Genomic DNA, 19308 nt, shown 5'->3' with positions numbered 1-19308 from the left:
GGTTATCGAAAAGTGGCAACTCTAGGGCAGCCGATATCGCTTGCATCACCGCTTTCTCTTTCTAGCACACGCGCCGCGGCCGCAGATGCATAGCAAAGAGGAACAGAATTAACAATCGTTATCGAAAAGGGAGAAAGACAAAATGGGCATAAATATTTTTATAAACAATAAATATTTAATTTCCGAGGATTTCATAGACTACGATGAGCTATGCAGCCGGATTGAAGAGAACACAGTGAGTATCTAAGTTTGCAAAAGGAATTTCATGAGATTGCTTAATGGGATGCTCATTTACAGAACTTGCAACCTGAGGATTACTACCTGGTGAGCAATGGTAAACGTTTGGTGGGGGAACTGCCTCATGGAGATGTCCACTGCATCCTGCGCCAGGTGGGCGGAAAGGGAGGATTCGGCTCCATGCTGCGAGCCATTGGCGCCCAAATCGAAAAGACCACCAATCGCGAGGCTTGCCGGGATCTGAGCGGTCGTCGCCTGAGGGACATCAACGAGGAGAAGCGAGTGCGCGCCTGGCTGGACAAACAGGGCGAGCGCGAACGGGAAGCCGAGGAGCGGAAGAAGCGAAAGATCGAGAAACTGCTAGCTGTGCCAAAGCACGACTTCAAGGACGACAAGTACGAGGAGGCCAGGGCAAATCTCACCGAGAAGGTCAACGACGCCTTCGAGGAGGGACTCAAACAGGCGGAGGAAATCAAGGAGAAACAGGCTCAAGCGCAGGCCCAGGAAGCCTCCACCAGTGGCACCAAGCGAAAATCACCCGCCGAAGACAAAACCAAGGCCAAAAAGAAGAAAAAGGGGGCTCTTTGGATAGGCGATGACATCTCAGGATCCGATTCAGACTCTGACGACAGCGAGAAGGAGCCGGAAACACAGAAAAAGGCCATCAAAAACTAGAGAAATAGGTTAACATTTAAGTACTACTTTTTAAATTCGCAAGTTATTACAATCTGTAATTTCCAATCAATATAAAATCCCAACCCGACATGTTAATAAAATAACTTAAATGCAGACTAGCATTTAAAATTTGAAAGATTTCGATTTAATACTAAGCACTAAGAGGATTAATAAGTAGTTGTATAAATAATCTTTTTAATGACCAAAGAGAACATCACGGCGACACAAATTGCGAGGATACCCAGGCTAAGCCCCATTTCAGGTTGGTCAGCATGAACTTCAGGGCCTTGGTCCACTGCTCCTCCGAGTTAAACTGGATCCTGCAAAGAAACCATCGTTACTATTCCTGATAAAATAATTAAAAACCAAACCCACTTTATGGAATAGGAATTTCCCGTGGAGGGATCGATAATCTTGCCCTTCTCCATTTTGTAGGGCAGCAGGAACTCGGTGTCGCGCTTCTCCACCTCCTTCTGGAACTGGGTGAGGCAGTCGAGGAAGGCCACCATGGCAGCATCAAACTTGGTGTCCCAGAAGAACTTAAACCCGCCGCTGCCGTAGAGCGGTAGCTCTCGATTCTCGCCAAGCACCTCCACGTACGAATGATTTCCGAACGGCACCACGCGATACCGCTCGAAGGTGAGACCGATTTTGCGGGCCAGGGCGGAGAGCAGGAGCACTGTCTGTCCCCAGGCGGCGTTGATCTCGGACCAGTCCACGGATACAGAAGGCAACCGACCCAGCCTAAAGTTATTGATGGTGCCAAAGTGACCGGCATGCCAGATGTGGAAGGTGATGTTGAATATGTTGGTGTCGCGCAGTTTGTCCAGCTGCTGACGCGAGTAGGCGATCTGGCTCTCCAGACTGCGCTTGTCGTCCTCTGTGAGCATCAGCTCACGTCTGTGCTTGGTGTACTCGCGCCAGTAGCTCTCCTCCTGCTCGTGCAGCTCCTCCCGCTCCTGTTCCTCCTGGGCAATGGCATCGTTCAACGACTGCTCCTCCTTCTTGAGCTCTTTGAGCTCCGACAAAAGCTGCTCCTCGCTGCGCTTCAGTTCGTCCAGCTCCTTGTCCAGTGCCTCTACATTCGGCGCCTCACGCTGCTGCTCCAGCTCGTCCAGATACGCCTTGTACACATCCCATTCGTCCTCTGCGATGCGCAGTTCCCGGTCCATGATCTCCAGCATGGAGTCGGCGCACTCCTCGCACAGCGGATGATCAATTTCCGAGTTGGAGGACAGGCAGTCGAAGAGCTCCGCCTTTAGCTTGAAGGCGGCACTCATCTTCTTGTTGTCCCTGCCATCGGAGACCAGCATAAAGCCAGTGCCGTTGATCGAATCCGTGAGCCTGTAGGGCGGCACAAAGTGGTCGAAACTGCTGGCGTCCTGGGGGTCCAGAGTGTTGCCATTGTCTCTGTAGATGGGCACTGCAATGGGTGAATCATTAGAGGGGTTTCCTGGATGTTTACTACACCACCTACAAGATAACTCCGCCATGGCGTGCACGCTAATCTTCTCCAGCTGCTCGTCCAGGACGATGGGCTGCAGGCAGCGCTGGCAGGCGAAGGACACCGCCTGTTTCTCCGCCTCGCTCATTGTGCTCGCTTCTTGTTGTCCCTCGATGTGTGCAAACAATTCAATTTTCCACGGAGTGTAACAAAACACAAATAAGCCATCAGCTGTTGGCAGCTGCTGCCAGAGTTGCCACCCCGTCGATAAAAGAGAGTCGAAAAATGGCGCAGTTAATCGGACAGTAAATTGTCAGTCAACAACAGGGCAATTAAAAAAGAGAAAAAAGCGAAAAAACCTGTTTTAAACAAAAACATTGCCCAATTGTGTCCGGCCGGAGCGTGCCGCGGAGCCGCAGGCCTTGACCACCATTCCAATTCTTGGCGATAAGAGAGAACTCGAGCGGTTTCGTTTTTAGTTTGTTTTGGTAAGCAACAGAACGTTAGACGCAGCGCCGTCGTCAGAGCTGCCAGGCTAGCTAAGAAAATAGCCAAATGTGGCTATTTTTTAAGTAGACAAAAACTTTTTTTTTCATGTTAGGCTAACAAAAAAAAAACTGTAAAAAAATACTATAATATGAGAAAAACTTGTAACAAAAGGGGTTTAAAAAAAAATGTTTTTTACATGTCCACATTGTAAGATTGCAGTCCCGCTTCTAAACAAATTGCTTTCAAACACAGCTTCCAAAGTACTCAAAAAGTTGAAAAACAATATTAAAGAAAAGAAACCAAAAAACCAGTTTCATTAATAAACTGCGTCAATTAGATGATTTTTGAGCTTTGAAGATGGGAAAATGACGTATTTGGTACCCCACATCTAGGCAAAGTATTAAAGGTTAAGGACATTGACTTCCGCAATCTGCGTGTTGTGGTTTGTATGCCAAAAGCGATGATAAGCGAGGAAAGTCCAAGAAAGGAATAAGTCATAACAACATGAATAACCGAAGTAGAGAAACTGATAAAGATTCGCATTAAAACATGAACAATTCAAAAACTAAAGTTTATTGCTAGGAAACACATTGTTATTGTGATGTTTGTGGTTAAACAAATTCGAATATTCCAGTAATTTGGCAGCCCGCGCTTTGGCGTCCGTAATCTAGCTCTTAAAAGCTGGCAGCACTGGCGGTGGTCACATTGTAGCCTCTTCGCTTCTGACGACCCATGGAAAACTTTCAGTCTCTTGCAGGCATCACAGCGATACGGAAGCAACAATTGGAACATCCAGAATTCCCACTCCCCCGCACATTTGAATTGCGACATACATAGAGTGTGCCGTGTGAACCATCGAAATCCCCCCGCAGCCGAATGCCAGTCCAGTGTTTTGTTTTGCATCTGTTCCCAGTCCCTCAGCCGGAATTCTAAATTCGCGGATTTGCACCGCCCAGTCCCAGTCACTTGACAGCCCGGCCACAGCCGAATTAATCGCGCCAGATTAAACAAACAAAAACAGAAGCAGACACCGAGACCAGTTCCACATCGTGCCATTTTTATCTGGCCATAGGCATATAGGCATAGCAGACGTGATTACGTGATTAGCAGTGCCGCGGGGGCTGCGGTTTATCAATAGAATAGCAAGAGCAACAGTAACAATGGTTTCCTACTTCGTACCTCGTGGCCGCTTCCTCCTGAAGGCCGGCAATCTCAGACAGGTGGTGCAGCAGCAGCATCAGCCGACCCAGCTTCAGCTGCAGACCATCAAGGGACCCCAGCCGCAGGCTCAGAATGCCAGTCTGCCGGTGGCCCGTCACTTCCGACAGTTCTCCTCGAATTCCGCCTCCAAGGAGGCGCCCCTACATCATAGACGTCCACACCACAAGCAGCAACAACAGCCCAATCCCAGCCAGGAGTTGGCCCAGCTGCGGCGCAACATACTCTCACGCTGGACGGGCTTCCTGCTGCGCTGGGCTCCCATGGGCATCTGTGTGTTTGGCGCCATCGAGTGGCAGCTGCAGAAGCGGCGCTGCGATCAGGAGGGCCAGCCCAGGACCGCCTCCGAGCTGCAGTCGCGCATCTACTGCTCCCTGCCCCTGCGCATTATCAGCCGCTGCTGGGGCTGGCTGGCCGCTTGCTACTTGCCACCTAGTCTGCGTCCCTATGTCTACGGCTGGTACTCCAACACGTTCAACGTCAATCTGAGCGAGGCACAGTATCCGGAGTACGAGCACTACAACAGCCTGGCCGAGTTCTTCACAAGACCGCTTAGAGAGGGTGTCCGCGTCATCAATCAGGAGGCACCGCTCGTCTCGCCCGCCGACGGCAAGGTCCTGCACTTTGGCAGCGCCTCAGACTCGCTGATCGAACAGGTTAAGGGTGTCAGCTACAGCATCGAGGACTTCTTGGGCCCGCTAGAGACTGTGGAGCAGGCCAATTCCGGTGCCTCCTACGCCCAGGCACTCAAGAAGCAGAGCGATGGCTCCACCGAGCTGTACCAGTGCGTGATTTATCTGGCCCCTGGAGATTACCACCGATTCCACTCACCCACCGAATGGAAGCCGACCATCCGTCGTCATTTCTCCGGCGAACTGCTCTCCGTGAGCCCCAAAGTGGCCGGCTGGCTGCCTGGTCTGTTCTGCCTGAACGAACGTGTGCTGTACATGGGCCAGTGGAAGCATGGATTCTTCTCCTACACCGCCGTGGGTGCCACCAACGTGGGATCCGTCGAGATCTACATGGATGCCGAGCTGAAGACGAACCGTTGGACTGGCTTCAATGTCGGCAAGCATCCGCCCAGCACCTACGAGTACGATGAACTGGCTCTGAACAAGGAACCAGCTGCGCCGCCCAAAGAGTTCGGTAGAGGCGACCTGGTGGGTCAGTTCAACATGGGCAGCACCATTGTCCTGCTCTTCGAGGCGCCCAAGAACTTCAAATTCGACATTGTCGCCGGCCAGAAGATTCGCGTGGGCGAGTCCTTGGGCCACATTGCGGGGGCCAAATGAGAGAAGGAGAAGCTCCTATCACGTACCGAATCAGTGCAAAGTCCTGTCACCCATCTGTTCACATCACTCGTTGTATTAGCATTAGACGCTCGAGTCTCAGGCAAATGTATTTTGTGAACATCCTGCGAAGCTAAAACTGTGTATTGTTGCCATTTCTGTAGTTGTAAGCTATATTTTATACAATAAAACGTCGAAATATCTTTGAGAACAACAATAGCTCGTCAATTAACTCATTCCGGCACGCGCTTCTTAAGTGGCACACCGATTGTTGAGGTGGGCTGGGCGTTATCAGACGGCGTTGTGATAAGCGTTACCGGTTCGAACAGCAGTCGTTGAACCCCCCGCCACTGAGGATCAGGAGACTGCGACTGTGGGCTGCTTATCGGGCCAAATAGGCCTCCGGGGGTGGGACCAGATTCGCCTTCTTTTCCGGCTGTCAGCCGGGCTATCAGTGAACCCGAACCTGAACCACATCCATTCTGGTTAGACAAGCGCGTGCCGCTGTCGATGATGAGATGCCCAGTCGTCTATGCCTTACCCCACCCAATGTTTACTTCAGCGCCGAATCCGGGATCGCAATCCATTTCGTTTAATTGATTCAATCAAGCCCGGCCGACGGGAATCTTGTTCGTTGAACTTATCAGGCGGTGACGGGTGATTTGGTTCCAGGCCTTGACACACACACTCCACGAAGTCCGTGAGTGTTGGTAATTCGCCTGGCAACCGATTTGATTATGATCCGAGCATCTGCGTCAGCCGACATTAGGGTAATCGATGCGGGGAACTTTTGAATGTGGCGCCTATTCTAAGTCAGACAGTGTTGCCAGAAAATGTAAAATGGTTTTAAGGTTAAGGCTGGCTTGTTTATAGTGCTTAAAATTATCATAAAAAGAAAGGAAATCACATAAACAATGCATTTAAGCATTTAACTATTAATAATAGCTAACAAACGTGATATTAATTTAAATAGGTTAATTTCAAATATTGGCGCCAAATGGAATTCACCTTTCAGCTAATTCACCTCATGTGATGGTGAGTTGAGTTAAACAGCTGACAGCCGGCTTTCACTTGTTGTTGTTTGCGATTTACGTAACAATTGTTATTTGTTGTGAATTAAATCAGTAATTAACCGAATTAAAATGTTGATGAGGCAGTGTTTAATGACCCTGCGGGTCGCCAGATCCCAGATGCTGGTGCAGTCAACCGGAAAGCCCCAAAGCCACATTATGCAGCGCTTGTACAGCAGCAACCCGCCGGCAATTGGTATTGTGGACTACGATGTGGTCAAGAAACTGGCCAGTGAGCCACAGAAGCTTCTCATCGATGTCAGGGAGCCGGAGGAGCTGAGGGAGACCGGCCAAATCCCCGCCAGCATCAACATTCCCTTGGGAGTGGTTAGCCAGGAGCTGGCGGCCAGTGAGCAGCTCTTCAAATCGAAATATGGCCGGGAAAAGCCGAAACCGGATACGGAAATCATCTTCCACTGCAAGATTGGCAAGAGGAGCCTCAAGGCCGCAGAAGCTGCAGCTGCTCTGGGTTACAAGAACCTTAAAAACTACGAGGGATCCTGGCTAGATTGGGCCGAACGTGAGGGTCTGCCCAAGTAGATGATGATACCCCAGTCTAACTTTAAAAGTAAAAACATTGCATACGTTTTGGCAAGTCATAAATAACATTTATTAAATACTACTCAGTAGCATATTCTAATTTAATATATCTTAGTATTTGACCAGGAGTTTATTTGGTTATGAGATCTATGTTAGTGGAACATCTAAGTGGGATCACTAAGTGACTTAGTCCACCTCCTCGACGGTGGGCCCCTTGTAGCCGCCCGCCTGCTGTCCACAGTTGGGAGCCTGCTGGCGCCCATCTCCGCCTGCCTGCTGGTGCATCTTGGTCATGATGGGGCTGCAGAACTGAGTCAGCTCCTGCAGCTTGTGCTCGTACTCCTCCTTCTCGGCGGTGGTGTTGCCGTCCAACCACTTCACCGTCTCGCTGCAGCGCTCCAGGACACTGCTCTTGTCAGCCGCACTGATGCGATCGCCGCCCTGCTCGGCCGCCTCCTTCACACTGAACACATAGCTCTCCAACTGGTTGCGGGCGGCGATCCGCTGGCGATGACGCTCATCCTCCTCGGCGTACTTCTCCGCCTCGCTAAGCATGCGATCGATGTCCGCCTGGGAAAGACGCCCCTTGTCGTTCTTGATGGTGATGTTCTTGGCATTTCCAGTGCCCTGCTCCTTGGCGGTCACATTCAGGATACCATTAGCATCCAGGTCGAAGGTGACATCGATCTTGGGCACTCCCCTGGGAGCGGGCGGAATGCCCGTCAGGTTGAAGGTGCCCAGCACGTTGTTGTCCTTGGTGAGAGCGCGTTCGCCCTCGAACACCTGGATGGTCACCGCCGGCTGGTTGTCCGCGTAGGTGGTGAAGGTCTTAGACTGCTTGCATGGGATGCGGCTGTTGCGCTCAATCAGCTTGGTCATCACCCCGCCGGCGGTCTCAATGCCCAACGAGAGAGGGGCTACATCCACCAGGAGAACGTCCTTGATTTGACTGCTCTCGTCGCCCGACAGAATGGCCGCCTGAATGGCAGCTCCATAGGCGACAGCCTCGTCAGGATTGATGGACAAATTAAGGGTCTTGCCACCGAAGAAACTCTGCAGCAGGCTCTGAACCTTGGGAATGCGCGTTGAGCCTCCGACCAGGACGATGTCGTGGATCTGGCTCTTGTCCATCTTGGCGTCGTTGAGAGCCTTCTCCACCGGCTGCAGCGTGTTGCGGAACAGGTCACCGCACAGTTCCTCGAATCTGGCACGGCTCACCTTGGAGTAGAAGTCGTGGCCCTCGAACAGGGCGTCGATCTCCAGCGAAGCCTCTGTGCTCGAGGACAGGGTTCGCTTGGCCCGCTCGGCGGCGGTGCGAAGGCGTCGAAGAGCGCGTGGATTGGAGCGCAGATCCTTCTTGTACTTGCGCTTGAACTCCTCGGCCAAGTGGTTGACCAGCCTGTTGTCAAAGTCCTCGCCACCCAGATGGGTGTCTCCGGCGGTGGAGCGTACCTCGAAGAGGGAGCCCTCGTCTATGGTCAGAATCGAGACATCAAAGGTGCCACCGCCCAGATCGAAGATGAGCACATTGCGCTCTCCCTTGAGATTCTTGTCCAGGCCGTAGGCCAGAGCCGCCGCAGTGGGCTCGTTAATGATGCGGAGCACATTGAGGCCAGCGATGGCGCCGGCGTCCTTGGTTGCCTGGCGCTGGGAGTCGTTAAAGTAGGCGGGCACTGTGATGACCGCATCCTTGACCGTGGTGCCCAGATACGCCTCCGCAGTCTCCTTCATCTTGGTGAGCACCATCGAGCTGATCTCCTCCGGGGCGAAACGCTTCTCCTCGCCCTTGAACTCGACGTTCATCTTGGGCTTGCCGTTGTCGTTGACCACACGGAAGGGCCAGTGCTTCATGTCCTCCTGGATCTTGGGGTCGTCAAAGCGGCGGCCAATGAGGCGCTTGGCATCGAAGACCGAGTTCCTGGGATTCATGGCCACCTGGTTCTTGGCGGCGTCTCCAATCAGGCGCTCCGAGTCGGTGAAGGCCACGTAAGATGGTGTGGTGCGGTTGCCCTGGTCGTTGGCGATGATCTCAACCTTTCCATGCTGGAAGACGCCCACGCAAGAGTACGTGGTGCCCAGATCGATTCCAATGGCTGGCATTTTTGTTTGTTTTTCACGCTTTTGTGTTGGAACTTTAAAGATTATTTAACTGCGCTTTCTTGTGAAACGTGTTTTCTTTTAATTTTTATAATTTTTAGTTCGTTTTCGGGTTTCTTGTTGAAATTATTTTTCAATATTCAAATGTCACTTTTCTTTTTGTTCTCGCTTGCTTGAAGTGTTTTCACTTTGGCTGCTTGATTTCAAATGTGGCGCCTGGGAAATTTGCGCTGCTATTTATACTCAGCCGCAGGGAGGGGAATTTTCCAGATTTCCCTGCGAGAAAGGGGCAGAACATTCGAGGCATTTCGTGTGAGTGCGAGCGAGGCAACTAGTGTGCACCGGCAGGGAAATTCTGAGGAATGGAAGGAGTAGAAAGTTCAAGAACAATCGGATATGACTTTCATTTGTGTAGGGTAGGTCAGCACTCGAATCTATTCGGGCCATAAGAATAAATTCGTGGGCATCTATTTTGGGCACACTTCGTATTAATACATTAAGCCATTCATATTTTTAGATTATGTTTTCTTGCCTGATTGACGTCTGTATAAAAACACATATGCATGTATCGCTTATTTTAGTTTTCCCACGCAAAAGGCCTTATAATTAAATGCAAATTAAGCACACAGTGATTCAGACATTTTCGAACTGCTTCAGTGTGCGCGCACCTTTATGTTTTCGACCCAACAGAGTTTTATGTTGTTAAAAATGCATTTTTCGAAAATTACTTGAAAGTTTAGAATTCTTTCTAGCGGGGAGTCGTGGGTAAGTGGGTAAAAAATAGAAAGTACAAGAACAATAAGAATAATTTGAAATACTTCTGTCCCGTCTTCATGATGACAATTAATTGCTCTTATATATTTTTTATATATATAATAAAATTTATTCATTGCAGCTCATTGGAAATTGGAAATTAAATTATGGTTGGAGTCCAGACTAAAAACACTTTCTCAATTTCCCCTAGGGAAATTAATCGATATTTGCACAATCGATTTGCGATAAGCTATCGTGTCGTGTATCGTATCGATAGTTATGTTCCCACACCTTACCATCCCTAGCGTCTTATTACTTTCTAGCGAAAAAAATTAATTTCGCGCTCTTATTGTTATTACTCGTGGATTTTTGCGCAACCCGAGGTGCGAATGGCCGACGAGGAGGATGAGGTGTCCCACAGGATGGCGGCAGCGCCCGTCCGCAAGCCGGACGACGAGATGGCCTTCCTGGAGTTCATCGAAATGGAGAACTTCAAGTCCTACCGCGGCCACATAGTGGTGGGTCCTCTCAAGCAGTTCAACGCGGTGATCGGGCCGAACGGATCCGGCAAGTCCAACTTCATGGACGCCATCAGTTTCGTGATGGGCGAGAAGACGAGCAGTTTGCGAGTGAAGCGCCTCAACGACCTGATCCACGGCTCCTCCATTGGCAAGCCCATTTCGCGCAGCTGCTATGTGACGGCCAAGTTTGTGCTCAACCACGACCGCCACATGGACTTCCAGCGGGCCGTCATCAGCGGCTCCTCGGAGTACCGCATCAACGGAGAGGTACGTTCGGCCGACACCTGATTATCCCCTTGGTAGCCAACTAATCTGCTGACTCCTTTCAGAGCGTTTCGAGCAGCACATACCTGAACAAGCTGGAGAAGATTGGCATCAATGCCAAGGCCAAGAACTTTCTGGTGTTCCAGGGAGCTGTAGAGAACATAGCCATGAAGACGCCCAAGGAACGCACCGCTTTGTTTGAGGAAATTAGCGGGTAACTTAACTGAGTAGCTTTACAACTCTAGGTGGCTCTAACCTTTTTCACTTCTTGCAGATCTGGACTGCTCAAGGACGACTACAACCGCCTGAAGCAGGAAATGATTGTGGCCGAGGAGGAGACGCAGTTTACATACCAAAAGAAAAAGGGCATCGCGGCGGAACGCAAGGAGGCCAAGCACGAGAAGATGGAAGCCGATCGCTACACCCGCCTGCAAAACGAATATGTATGGGTTTCCATTCTCCTGAATGTATACATTTTGTAACCACCTTTGACTTTAACAGAACGAGAAACAAGTTGAGTATCAACTGTTTAGACTTTTCCACGTGGAGCGGGACATCCGGAAGTACACAGCCGATTTGGAGGTAAGGCAGCAGGAAGTGAAGGCAGTCGAGCAGCGGAAAGAAGCCGCCGATGAAATCCTGCGCGAAAAGAAGAAAGACGCCGGAAAGATAACTCGAGACCTGGCCAAAATCGATCAGGAGATACGCGAGTTTGAGACCCAGATGAACAAACGCCGGCCGCTGTACATCAAGGCCAAGGAGAAGGTTACCCATTGCAAGAAGAAGCTAGCTTCGCTGCAAAAGACCCTGGAGACGGCTCGCGAGGCGGACAATGCTCACCAGTCGGACATCCGAAAACTGGAAAAGCAGCTGGCCGATGTGGAGGCCCTGAAAAAGCGATTCGAGGACGAGATTGAGAACGAATCGCAGCGACGGGGCAAGAGCGTCAACATGGAGGAAGGTCTGGTGCAAGAGTACGATCGCCTGAAGCAGGAGGCGGAAGCCACAGCCACTCAGTACCGTTCCGAGCTGGACTCAGTGAATCGGGAACAGAAGTCCGAGCAGGACACACTCGACGGCGAAACCAATCGACGCGCTTCCGTAGAGGAATCCTTCAAGAAGCTCACCCTGCAGCGCGAAGAAGCTGTTAAGCGGCGAGACAAACTGATGGATCACATCAAATCCTCGCAAGCCGCGCTGGAGGAGCAGAATCGAATCAAGGACGAACTCCGCCGAGATGTTGGCACCTCTAAGGAAAAGATAGCCGAGAAGCAACGCGAGCTGGAGGACGTGCGGGATCAGCTGGGCGATGCCAAGAGCGATAAGCACGAGGATGCGCGGCGAAAAAAGAAGCAGGAGGTGGTGGAGCTGTTCAAGAAGCAGGTTCCAGGCGTGTATGACCGCATGATCAACATGTGTCAGCCCACGCACAAGCGCTACAATGTGGCCGTCACCAAAGTGCTGGGCAAGTTCATGGAAGCCATCATTGTGGACACCGAAAAGACAGCTCGACACTGTATTCAGGTTGGTTTTATTTGTTTCGCGGGGATTCCAGGTAATTAATCATTATATTTGTCCGACAGATCTTGAAGGAGCAAATGCTGGAGGTGGAAACCTTCTTGCCTTTGGACTATCTGCAAGTGAAGCCCCTAAAGGAGCGCCTCCGCAACATCAGCGATCCGCGCAATGTACGACTGGTCTTCGATGTACTCAAGTTCGAGCCGCAGGAGATCGAACGTGCCGTCCTCTTCGCCACAGGCAATGCTCTCGTCTGCGAGACTCCCGAGGATGCCATGAAGGTGGCCTATGAGATTGACCGCTCCCGTTTCGATGCTCTGGCCCTGGACGGAACCTTCTATCAGAAATCAGGTCTCATTTCTGGAGGCAGTCACGATTTGGCGCGCAAGGCCAAGCGTTGGGACGAGAAGCACATGGCCCAGCTGAAAATGCAGAAGGAACGCCTCCAAGAAGAGCTTAAGGAGCTGGTGAAGAAGTCACGCAAGCAGAGTGAGCTTGCCACTGTGGAGTCGCAGATCAAGGGCTTGGAGAACCGGCTTAAGTACAGCATGGTCGACTTGGAGTCTTCCAAGAAGTCAATTGGTCAGTATGACAGTCAGTTAAAGCAGGTGCAAACCCAGCTGGATGATTTCGGGGTAAGTTTTGTTTTAAATTTATCTTAAACTTAAATAAATCTTTTATAAATCTTAATTCGCCAGCCCAAGATCAACGAGATCGAGCGCCGCATGCAAAACCGCGAAGAGCACATCCAGGAAATCAAAGAAAACATGAACAATGTGGAGGACAAAGTGTACGCCAACTTCTGCCGCCGCCTGGGTGTGAAGAACATTCGGCAGTACGAGGAGCGGGAGCTGGTCATGCAGCAGGAGCGAGCGCGGAAGCGGGCCGAGTTCGAGCAGCAGATTGATTCCATAAACTCACAGCTGGACTTCGAGAAACAGAAGGACACGAAAAGCAAGTACTTGCGGATCGTATATGGAACCAATTTAATCAATTGACTTGCAGAGAACGTTGAGCGTTGGGAGCGCAGTGTGCAGGACGAGGAAGACGCCCTGGAGGGACTCAAAACGGCCGAGGCACGCTATCTCAAGGAAATCGACGAGGACAAGGAGAAAATGGAAAAGTTCAAGCAGGAGAAGCAATCCAAGAAGCAAGCCGTTGATGACATGGAGGAGGACATTTCCAAGGCACGACGGGATGTGGCAAACTTGGCCAAGGAAATCCACAACGTGGGCAGCCATTTATCTGCGGTGGAGTCAAAGATCGAGGCCAAGAAAAACGAACGACAGAACATACTGTTGCAAGCGAAAGTGAGTTGTGTTTATTACCTTTCAAAACTATGAATTTAATATTTTATTTTCCTGCTCATAGACCGATTGCATAGTGGTGCCATTGTTGCGCGGCTCGCTGGACGACGCAGTGCGGCAAAGTGACGCAGATGTTGCATCCACCTCTGCAGCAGCAGCAGCAGCAATGGAAAATCTGTAAGCTCTCTAATAATATTTTCCAAATTGCAGGATTTAAAATGTTTATTTTATCCCTAGCATTGAGGTGGACTATAGTTCTCTACCACGAGAGTACGCCAAGCTGAAGGATGACTCCGCATTCAAGAAGACCCACGAGTTGCTTCAGGAACTGCAAAGTAAGCTGGACGTCCTGGAGCGCATTCAGACGCCAAACATGAAGGCCATGCAGAAGCTGGATGCCGTAACGGAAAAAGTGCAATCCACCAACGAGGAGTTCGAGAATGCGCGCAAAAAGGCCAAGAAGGCCAAGGCGGCATTCGAGCGGGTCAAGAACGAGCGATCTTCTCGCTTTGTGGCCTGCTGTCAGCACATCTCGGATGCCATCGATGGCATCTACAAGAAACTGGCTCGCAACGAGGCGGCACAGGCCTACATCGGACCCGATAATCCCGAGGAACCATATCTGGATGGTATCAACTACAATTGTGTGGCGCCCGGCAAACGTTTCCAGCCCATGAACAACTTGAGTGGTGGTGAGAAAACCATCGCTGCCCTGGCCCTGCTCTTCTCCACCCACAGGTTATTAAACTTCATTTAAATGAGTCTTTAAAATTCTAATATATATTTGATTTATCTCCTTAAGCTTTCAACCAGCGCCGTTCTTTGTGCTCGACGAGATTGATGCCGCCTTGGACAACACGAACATTGGCAAAGTCGCTTCGTACATAAGGGATCACACGACCAATCTGCAGACCATCGTCATCTCCTTGAAGGAAGAGTTCTATGGCCATGCTGATGCCCTTGTGGGCATTACACCTGGGGTAGGCATTGAAGTGGTTTAGGTGCGGACACCTACTGACGTTGGTTTACTTTTCTATTTCAGGAAGGGGACTGCCTCGTATCAAATGTTTATATAATGGACTTGACAGAGTTCGAGGACACGTAAAGATCATGTTTCGGCATAGTTGTAAGCACTAGATGTTAGTTTAAAGTACAGCTCGCAATTTCCAATTAATAAAGCCAGTAAATGTGTAAAATCTCCACTGTCCATCGATGCAAAATCACATTTTATAATCAATTCATTTCGCCCACAATACTTACGCCAAAAAATGAATGGAACTACCAATTTTTTTTGAAAATAGGTTCTGCAACTTTAATAGATTCCTTTATTTTGGGCTTGCGTTGGTTGTACTGTACCGGAGAAAGTTCACGGGAGAGATAAATGTTGGCTTGTGTGAGATTGTGGTTCGAATGATGGTATATGTAAAACAACTGGGTTTTAGTTTCAATTTTTAGTTTTTCTCTTTTTTTTCTTCACGTAAAAAACTTTTTGTATTTCTTCAAGAACAAAAACAAACAATTTGATTATTCAGTTTCGGTTTGTATCATTAATTTAAAATAATCATTGCAAACAGATAGATACAGTATCGGCTAGTTAGTGTGTCAGTTTCATAGATTCATTATCTGGTGTGTTGGCTGCCGGCCGGCTATGGCGATAATCGATAAGGCTACAATACAAGGGCACGCCTGTGGGAGAGGTGGTCCAATTACAATCGTTCGGGAGATTAGGACATTGGGGTTGGTTAAAGTAATACAAAATAAACTAGAATAGATTAAGATAGCCAGATTGGAGAGAGGCTACAGTTTCAGGCAGTTGGGAGGACTTTGATTTTCTTTAATAGGGAATGCCTAATTTAAACTTTATACATACAAACTAAAATATTTATGGCGTTTCATATATACACACACTTTGTAACTCGTTTAAATACAAAGATTTGTCTCATTAGCGCTTAAATATTAATTTGCCTTTCTATGGATTTGGTGTTCGGGATCTGGGGCGGCCGAGCTAGGAGCCACTCCTCGGTCAGGTTTGGGGGTTCGATTCCGTCGGTGTTGCGATGTTCTGTTGCGTCCACGATGGTTCCTTGTGCTGGGGGCTGTCGGTGTAACTTGTGTCTGTGCTGTCGATGAACTTGTGACTGTTGCTGCTTTCACTAGCGACTTATATTATCTGTTTGTGTAATTATTGTTTTTGTTTTTCTTTTGTTTATAGTTATTCGCTGAGTTTCAGCTTTTCAATGGGCCTTTATTACTGCAAAATAAGAAAAGAATATCGGTTTTTCGATTAGTGCTTTGTGAGCTTGTCAATTCCCGCCCCCTTTGCCCAAACCATTTTCAAAATGACTAAGGAACTTGATCCTCATATAATTTTAATCACGAGCTTCCATATCTTGAATTGAATGAGTATCGACTTCGATTGAACAGATTCCCCAGCTTACGATTTCGACGCCTGGGCCTGCGTGTTGTACAGGTAGGATTGGTCTTGGATTAGTAAGGATTATCTAAATTTCACTTTTAGAAAAATATAACAAAAAATCAGCTACAAGATCTTGGTATTTTTGGTATATTTTTTAGAATTCTCCTAGGAAAGTACTATTCTGGTATTTTAGGCTTATAATGCCTTCCTCGGAAATTCATACTTACATTGAAACATATTTAAGGCTATCACAGTGTATCTTATACTCCATTGCCGTTGTTAGAGGTATATTTAATATCCTGCGTAACGTATCACGGATACGTGTTGTACTGGTCATATCAGTGGCAGTCCGGTTCCATACTGATAAGCTATCCTCCTGCAGACGAAACGAATTATGTTATTGAGTTATGATATGATACAGATATTGAGCCTGAGAAACCATGCCACATCGGGAACAATCCTTTTGTGTAATATTAATAAAAACACACTTTATTGCTTTTTTGTTTAATAATTTTTATTTCTCAATCAATATGTAAGGAAATCATTTCACACGTCTGACCAATTGGAAATGAAAAACAATAATAATAATGGTAATAAGAAACACACTTGATATTAACACAAAGGCAAATCTAAGTTCTTAATTTAAGTTTTGTTTTTCTCATTTCGATTTGGTTTCTTTGCTGGTTTTTGTTTTATTAAGTTTTCACTTTTTTTTGCTGTTACTGTGCTTTCTTCACATTTCTTTCGTCGGCTGCTGTTCCATGATTTTCTTTTTCTGCTTTTATCGTTTTTTTTTTAATTATTAATCATATATTTATTTATATATAAGACTAACACTTAGGTATAATGTTTGTGTTTCATTACTTTTCATAATTAACTAAATTGTCTAAGGAGAGAGAAAATATATGATAATATGCAATTTGTTTTTGTTACGGATTTTGTTTGTTTTTAATTAATTTCTTTTTTGTTGCTTTTGTTATTATATTATTTAAACATGTTTAACAATTATGAGTATTTGCTCAAAAACTTGACTTGAACCGCTCTTTGTAGCATTCTTAGCACGGCTTCGTTTCGTGTGGTTTGTTAGTTGAATTTTGATTTCCTTTTAAGTAGGTTTTACTGTGGTGTGTGCACACAAAACTAAATTGTTTTTATTTTTCGCCACTAAAGTTTGTCGCTCGCCTTCAATCGCTTTTAAATGGATCGTTATCTCGTATCGACTCGTTATATACGCATATATAATGTTTATAATCGGTTTACATATGTGTGTATATATAGGTGTAGCATTAATTTTGTGTGGCTGTGTCAGTGTGGTGTTTTAAACGCTTGTTAAATTGCACATTGATATTTTAATATTTTGTAAATATTAAACTTTACTTCGTTTGGTTTTCATTCTCCACTAAATTATTTGGACTATCTTCGGTATATATGTTTGTATGTATGTATAATTTATATATATGCTAATTTGTAACTATAATTAAAATATATGTATAAATATTTTTATTCATGTTAGTTCTTGACTTTCTTGGTTGTTTTTTTTTATCATACTTGGAAATATACTTTCATTATTGCTTCTTGAATATACATATGTGAATCCCGTTAAGTATTTATTTGTTCGCGTTCGTCCTTTATTTTGTTTGTGTGTAGTATCTGTGTGAGTGTCATCCTGTTTGTCTTCGCTCTCTGATCCCGAATTGGTTATCTTTTGCTTGTTATTGCCATCAGTTTTGGGTGCCGATTTCGCTGATTGCTGTCGTCTGAGTGCTGAGTAAAAATGCTTCGATATGCCTGGAATTATTGTTGCAATTGCTGCTCCCAATGCTCTCGACACATCCACCAAATATAATCATCAATCAATTCTATAACTCGCTGAAGCTACTGTGCTATCTATCCCCTTCGCTCTCCCGATCTCAAGCCTTGTGTGTGAGTGAGTCTGCTTGTGTTTCGACGGTTGCTGTCCTCTTCTAAGGGCTGCCTGCAAGTTGACGGTGGCAACCCTATGCAAGACAAAGTTGCATATGATGCTTCATATACCATTCCACTCGTTCCTTATCCACCTTCACTTTTCATTGTTTTTTTCTTTTTGAATTTTATTCAATTTTAAAGTACAATTGCACGAGTGTTTCATGTTGCACTCGTCACTAAGAATATATATATTTTTTTGTTGTTTTTCTCTGGCGGTTGTTATGGAAATTGATTTGATTTGTTACTAATTATTCATATATAGAGTTGTATATATATGCGTATGTATGTATAAATAGTCCAAATTATGTTAATATTAAAATTCTAATTTTTATTAATTGAACTTTTGCGCTTAAATTTAGCAATTCATTTGTTATCCTTTTTTCTTGGTTTTACTTTCTTTTTCATTCGTCCACGAATCAATAATGACAAAATGAAACAAATTATAGAAAAAATATATATAAGTGTCTGTATTTATTGCGGAGCCAAAACTTAAAAATATATTAGACAAAATTAAAGCTAAACATATAAATAACAAGATAACTAAATAATAGAACCTAGAAACTTCATTATTATTTCTTTATCAATAATTTCATAGGGGTTTGTTTTGAGCTTGAGGTTTGAAGAGACTCAAAATTCAATTCTTCGTATTAAATTTCTCATTTAAATTTGATTTCATTGGTGGAAAGTGGAAGAAATGCGATTCAAGTAGAAAAACTAATGTTTTCTTCTTTTATTCCCGGAAATAGTATTAATATTATAAGCTAATTTCGAAGCATCCTTCGTTATTTGCTCTCTGTCAATATTTTACAAACTTTTCGTGTTTGAGCGGAGAGGGGGACGTGCTTTTATACAAGTTTAGAAACGAACACATTCACGTATATAGATAGAATAACCATTAGTGTGTGGGTTGCCCCCCTCCCCAGGGGTATATAGATATATTGATCTGAAGAATGCTGGGTAACAAGAAGAACACCAAGGCCCAGGCTTGAGTAGGGTTGGATTAAGGCCCAAAATGTTTCCTAGACGAAGCGAAGCGCTCTTTTTATGTATACATAGATGAAGATATAGCACACACATAATAAATAACTAAAAGATCTCAAAATGTGGGGTACTACGCTTTTGCTTTTATATACGCACAACATTTACATAGAATTTGTAATTTAAATATGTATAATTTGTTTTTATATAATTAGGTATTTGGGGTAATCTAGGTCTGAAAAATCATTATACATATTCATTTTTAGTAGAAAAACGCAGTTTTATCTCGTGTATACAGCAAAGTTATTTTGTTTCTTCTTGCTTCTTCTTTCTTGCTATATTTGTTTAATTATTATAATTTAAATTTAATTCGAAAAATCTACTTAGTGAAATTTGTTACGTTGGTTAACAGTTTTGTATATTTTCCATTTTTTTTCGGTTTAATTTGCTTTAGGTTTCTTGTTTATCGATTGATTTATATATATAACATCACATTATAATAATTACTAATTAATAGATTTGCCCTC

The 19308-nt window shown here is 46.1% G+C and overlaps 7 protein-coding genes across 9 annotated transcripts in view; 4 read left to right on the top strand and 3 right to left on the bottom strand.

Moving 5' to 3' along the window:
• Nucleotides 1–64: 64 nt before the first annotated feature.
• On the top strand, nucleotides 65–1048 carry LOC108026157 (replication stress response regulator SDE2). The gene is made up of 2 exons (XM_017096892.3): nucleotides 65–235; nucleotides 298–1048. Exons 1-2 carry the CDS (start codon nucleotides 143–145, stop codon nucleotides 910–912), a joined length of 708 nt encoding a protein of 235 aa, XP_016952381.1. The 5' UTR covers nucleotides 65–142; the 3' UTR covers nucleotides 913–1048.
• On the bottom strand, nucleotides 1035–2636 carry LOC108026155 (beclin-1-like protein). 2 transcript variants are annotated; one of them, XM_017096891.3, is made up of 3 exons: nucleotides 2390–2636; nucleotides 1288–2335; nucleotides 1035–1232 (listed from the first exon to the last, which is right to left on the bottom strand). In XM_017096891.3, exons 1-3 carry the CDS (start codon nucleotides 2502–2504, stop codon nucleotides 1127–1129), a joined length of 1269 nt encoding a protein of 422 aa, XP_016952380.1. In that variant the 5' UTR covers nucleotides 2505–2636; the 3' UTR covers nucleotides 1035–1126. The 2 variants fall into 2 exon arrangements, with proteins under 2 accessions (XP_016952380.1, XP_043948553.1); XM_044092618.2 differs by having other exon boundaries at nucleotides 1288–2636.
• Nucleotides 2637–2653: 17 nt separating this feature from the next.
• LOC108026154 (phosphatidylserine decarboxylase proenzyme, mitochondrial) lies at nucleotides 2654–5571 on the top strand. The gene is made up of 2 exons (XM_017096890.3): nucleotides 2654–2844; nucleotides 3593–5571. Exon 2 carries the CDS (start codon nucleotides 4006–4008, stop codon nucleotides 5353–5355), a length of 1350 nt encoding a protein of 449 aa, XP_016952379.1. The 5' UTR covers nucleotides 2654–2844; nucleotides 3593–4005; the 3' UTR covers nucleotides 5356–5571.
• An 837-nt stretch (nucleotides 5572–6408) lies between these two features.
• Nucleotides 6409–7067, top strand: LOC108026158 (rhodanese domain-containing protein CG4456). The gene has a single exon (XM_017096893.3). The coding sequence runs from the start codon at nucleotides 6495–6497 to the stop codon at nucleotides 6960–6962; it is 468 nt and encodes a 155-aa protein (XP_016952382.1). The 5' UTR covers nucleotides 6409–6494; the 3' UTR covers nucleotides 6963–7067.
• LOC108026153 (heat shock protein 68) lies at nucleotides 7005–9277 on the bottom strand. The gene has a single exon (XM_017096888.3). It carries the CDS (start codon nucleotides 9060–9062, stop codon nucleotides 7149–7151), a length of 1914 nt encoding a protein of 637 aa, XP_016952377.1. The 5' UTR covers nucleotides 9063–9277; the 3' UTR covers nucleotides 7005–7148.
• An 822-nt stretch (nucleotides 9278–10099) lies between these two features.
• LOC108026355 (structural maintenance of chromosomes protein 1A) lies at nucleotides 10100–14618 on the top strand. Its single transcript, XM_017097262.3, has 11 exons — nucleotides 10100–10600; nucleotides 10663–10811; nucleotides 10872–11040; nucleotides 11099–12121; nucleotides 12181–12750; nucleotides 12814–13069; nucleotides 13121–13425; nucleotides 13487–13599; nucleotides 13660–14160; nucleotides 14225–14402; nucleotides 14465–14618. Exons 1-11 carry the CDS (start codon nucleotides 10202–10204, stop codon nucleotides 14525–14527), a joined length of 3726 nt encoding a protein of 1241 aa, XP_016952751.1. The 5' UTR covers nucleotides 10100–10201; the 3' UTR covers nucleotides 14528–14618.
• Nucleotides 14619–14858: 240 nt separating this feature from the next.
• The window catches only part of LOC108025965 (eukaryotic translation initiation factor 4E type 2), a 48954-nt gene continuing 44504 nt past the window's right edge, over nucleotides 14859–19308 (bottom strand). The window contains exons 3-4 of one of the 2 annotated variants that reach the window (XM_044092064.2): nucleotides 16066–16214; nucleotides 14859–15673 (exon numbers count right to left, since the gene is read on the bottom strand). In XM_044092064.2, the coding sequence (XP_043947999.1) occupies nucleotides 15649–15673; nucleotides 16066–16214 (174 nt within the window). In that variant the 3' untranslated portion in view covers nucleotides 14859–15648. Of the gene's footprint in view, nucleotides 15674–15714; nucleotides 15878–16065; nucleotides 16215–19308 lie in introns of those variants that run through there. The other variant, XM_017096658.3, reaches the window with a different exon arrangement.

This window comes from Drosophila biarmipes, chromosome 3R (assembly GCF_025231255.1).
Source record: "Drosophila biarmipes strain raj3 chromosome 3R, RU_DBia_V1.1, whole genome shotgun sequence".
NCBI classification, from domain to species: Eukaryota; Metazoa; Arthropoda; class Insecta; order Diptera; family Drosophilidae; genus Drosophila; species Drosophila biarmipes.
The sequence above is the reverse complement of the archived record's forward strand: the minus strand, read 5'-3'. Positions and strand labels throughout refer to the sequence as shown.

Excerpts from the sequence above, each read along its gene's own strand:
- LOC108026153 (XM_017096888.3), bottom strand. The coding sequence starts at position 9,062 with ATGCCAGCCATTGGAATCGATCTGGGCACCACGTACTCTTGCGTGGGC.
- LOC108026355 (XM_017097262.3), top strand. The coding sequence starts at position 10,202 with ATGGCCGACGAGGAGGATGAGGTGTCCCACAGGATGGCGGCAGCGCCC. Across the intron at positions 10,601-10,662 it reads AGTACCGCATCAACGGAGAG|AGCGTTTCGAGCAGCACATA; the intron begins GTACGTTCGGCC and ends GACTCCTTTCAG. Across the intron at positions 13,070-13,120 it reads GAAACAGAAGGACACGAAAA|AGAACGTTGAGCGTTGGGAG; the intron begins GCAAGTACTTGC and ends ATTGACTTGCAG.
- LOC108026158 (XM_017096893.3), top strand. The coding sequence starts at position 6,495 with ATGTTGATGAGGCAGTGTTTAATGACCCTGCGGGTCGCCAGATCCCAG.
- LOC108026157 (XM_017096892.3), top strand. The coding sequence starts at position 143 with ATGGGCATAAATATTTTTATAAACAATAAATATTTAATTTCCGAGGAT. Across the intron at positions 236-297 it reads GCCGGATTGAAGAGAACACA|AACTTGCAACCTGAGGATTA; the intron begins GTGAGTATCTAA and ends GCTCATTTACAG.
- LOC108026155 (XM_044092618.2), bottom strand. The coding sequence starts at position 2,504 with ATGAGCGAGGCGGAGAAACAGGCGGTGTCCTTCGCCTGCCAGCGCTGC. Across the intron at positions 1,233-1,287 it reads GGAAATTCCTATTCCATAAA|GATCCAGTTTAACTCGGAGG; the intron begins GTGGGTTTGGTT and ends GTTTCTTTGCAG.
- LOC108026154 (XM_017096890.3), top strand. The coding sequence starts at position 4,006 with ATGGTTTCCTACTTCGTACCTCGTGGCCGCTTCCTCCTGAAGGCCGGC.